The 2,181-nt window shown below is 40.5% G+C and overlaps 1 protein-coding gene across 1 annotated transcript; it reads right to left on the reverse strand.

Moving 5' to 3' along the window:
- On the reverse strand, nt 1-1,340 carry LOC110599987 (MYB-like transcription factor ODO1). Its single transcript, XM_021736641.2, has 2 exons — nt 1,014-1,340; nt 1-912 (listed from the first exon to the last, which is right to left on the reverse strand). Exons 1-2 carry the CDS (start codon nt 1,274-1,276, stop codon nt 459-461), a joined length of 717 nt encoding a protein of 238 aa, XP_021592333.1. The 5' UTR covers nt 1,277-1,340; the 3' UTR covers nt 1-458.
- Between the last annotated feature and the right edge of the window lie 841 nt (nt 1,341-2,181).

Consider the following 2,181-nt stretch of genomic DNA (forward strand, 5'->3'; position numbering starts at 1 on the left):
AAATGAAAAAAAAAATGCATTAATTATTGAAAACATGTCAAATCAGCTTTCTAATATTCAGAATAGCTATGTTCATACAGCAGAATTCTCCTTTTGCCTACAGACAGATTGCTCTGCTTCAATCTTCAACCACTCAACCACTCAACTCTTTTAATCGACCTGCTAAATGATATTTAGCATGTGTATTTTACAGACAACGCAGGCAAATGACAAAAACTACTGGCCTTATAAACTATCTTAACTCTTTTTTAAGGTGTAGTTATGGTGACTGGTAACAGATGATATGTTCACAATTTGGCTACGTGACTGCTTCCAGACCATCAATGGCGGTAATAGGTAGCTTTTACTAATTACAGGGGCTTCATTTTAAGCAGTTTCAAATTAATTTAATACCATTTTCCTTGAGTTTCCATTTATGACGAAACCTCCAAGGCCTGGTTCCTTGTTAGTGTTTGTCACTAAAGTCCAAAGCAGTCATCTCCAATATCCTTGTGCTCTAAAAACCAGGGACAGTTACCCTCTGGTGAGAACATTCCAAATTCACAGTATTCGACAGGAAAATTCCATTTTGAATCTTCAAGAAAACTGTCTGAAAATATGTAACTCATCAAAGGATCATCGTTGCTGGAAGGTTCCGATGATTCAGTTGGGGTGGTATTACATGAGGAGGAGGCGTGGGCTTCGCAATTATTTTTTGATATCTGTTGCTGATCACCGCTAAAATTGGGTTGATGATCATAATAAATAACGTCGTGACTAGCTGCTGCTCCTTTGTTGTCTTGCTTATGTAGAGGCTGATGTGTAACTGGATCGATTCCCATCTTGATCAGCTTTTTCTTGATGTGGGTGTGCCAGTGATTCTTGATCTCGTTATCAGTTCTTCCGGGCAATCTTGCTGCAATCTTTGACCACCTGCAAGTGATGAAACATTTGCTTTTATATATTTCACGTGAAATAAATTGAAAATTTCTGCTTGTGTCAAAACGCCAAGAAAAAAGTTGACTAAAGTGTACCTATTGCCAAGACGGGCATGGAGATCCATAACTAGTTGTTCCTCAGCTTCATTAAGAAGACCTCTCTTCAAGTCAGGACGGAGGTAATTGGTCCAACGGAGGCGGCAGCTCTTGCCACAACGGCGGAGCCCCGCCAGCTTGGGGACGGCACGCCAACAACATTGACCATGTGTGAGAATAAAATCGACCAATTTCTTGTCCTCCTCAGCAGTCCAAGGTCCCTTCTTCACTCCAAACTTGTCACAACAAGGTTGCCTCCCCATATCACTTTGTTAAATTAAAAACAGAATTATGAAAATAAATCGCTAGATTGAGAAGTGGCTATACCTCAAGTACTACTCAAGAGGAGCCACAGCCTCTATCACCCACCTTTATATATCAAAATATTTCTCTTGAGGTGCACATTTCTCACGCTTTTCTTGTGCACGTGTATCTCACTTTCGTAACTTTAGTTTCGAATTTCACCTCGTCATCCTCGTCTTTTACTCCCATGGTACGTCCTAGCAAAATACTAAATACAAACTTTTATTTTTATAAAAATCAAATTCTCTAATCAAATTCACTAATTGTTACTAGTCTAGTTTGATCCAATAACTAAAATCATATTACTCATGTAGCGGAGTTCCTATAAAATTATTTTTTTTTCTTAATTCACCGTCTAGTTATATTGCTCTATTTCTAAATGATGCTAAAATCCCAGTTATCAATTCACGGCAAGCTTTGGCAAAGAAAAAAAATCACGGCAAGAATATGAGGCCAACCCCCGTTTTTAACGCCGTACCACTTGTGCTGGACAAGAGGAAAACGGAGCGTCTCTTGCACTCGCCCGACGGATTTAGGAATTTGTGTAGAGAGATGTCGGATGGGTCGCCTCCGTATGCTTTGTGAAAAGAGCTAGCCACCTAAAAATTGATACGCTCCCAACTACAATGAGCTACCGGGTACGGATCATTGGTCGTGGGGTCCATAATTAGGAGGGTTGCGGAGGGAGTAACCCAATCACATGACATGTCAGCATTTGAGGGCTCAAACAACCTAAATGCTTAGTTTAGCATTTCATCACTGCTCTCGTCAGCTATACGCTGAGGAGTCAAGACACAGACCGGAGTCTCCAATTCTTCGCCAAATCGATGTACAACTCATGACAAGGAGAACCCCAACCCCAACC

The sequence above is a fragment of the Manihot esculenta genome, chromosome 14, assembly GCF_001659605.2.
Source record: "Manihot esculenta cultivar AM560-2 chromosome 14, M.esculenta_v8, whole genome shotgun sequence".
In the NCBI taxonomy this organism is placed as follows: domain Eukaryota; kingdom Viridiplantae; phylum Streptophyta; class Magnoliopsida; order Malpighiales; family Euphorbiaceae; genus Manihot; species Manihot esculenta.

Bases quoted from the DNA above. Each gene is read 5' to 3' on its own strand.
- LOC110599987 (XM_021736641.2), bottom strand. From the start codon at position 1,276: ATGGGGAGGCAACCTTGTTGTGACAAGTTTGGAGTGAAGAAGGGACCT. The intron at 913-1,013 runs GTACACTTTAGT...CATCACTTGCAG, and splicing joins CATGCCCGTCTTGGCAATAG to GTGGTCAAAGATTGCAGCAA.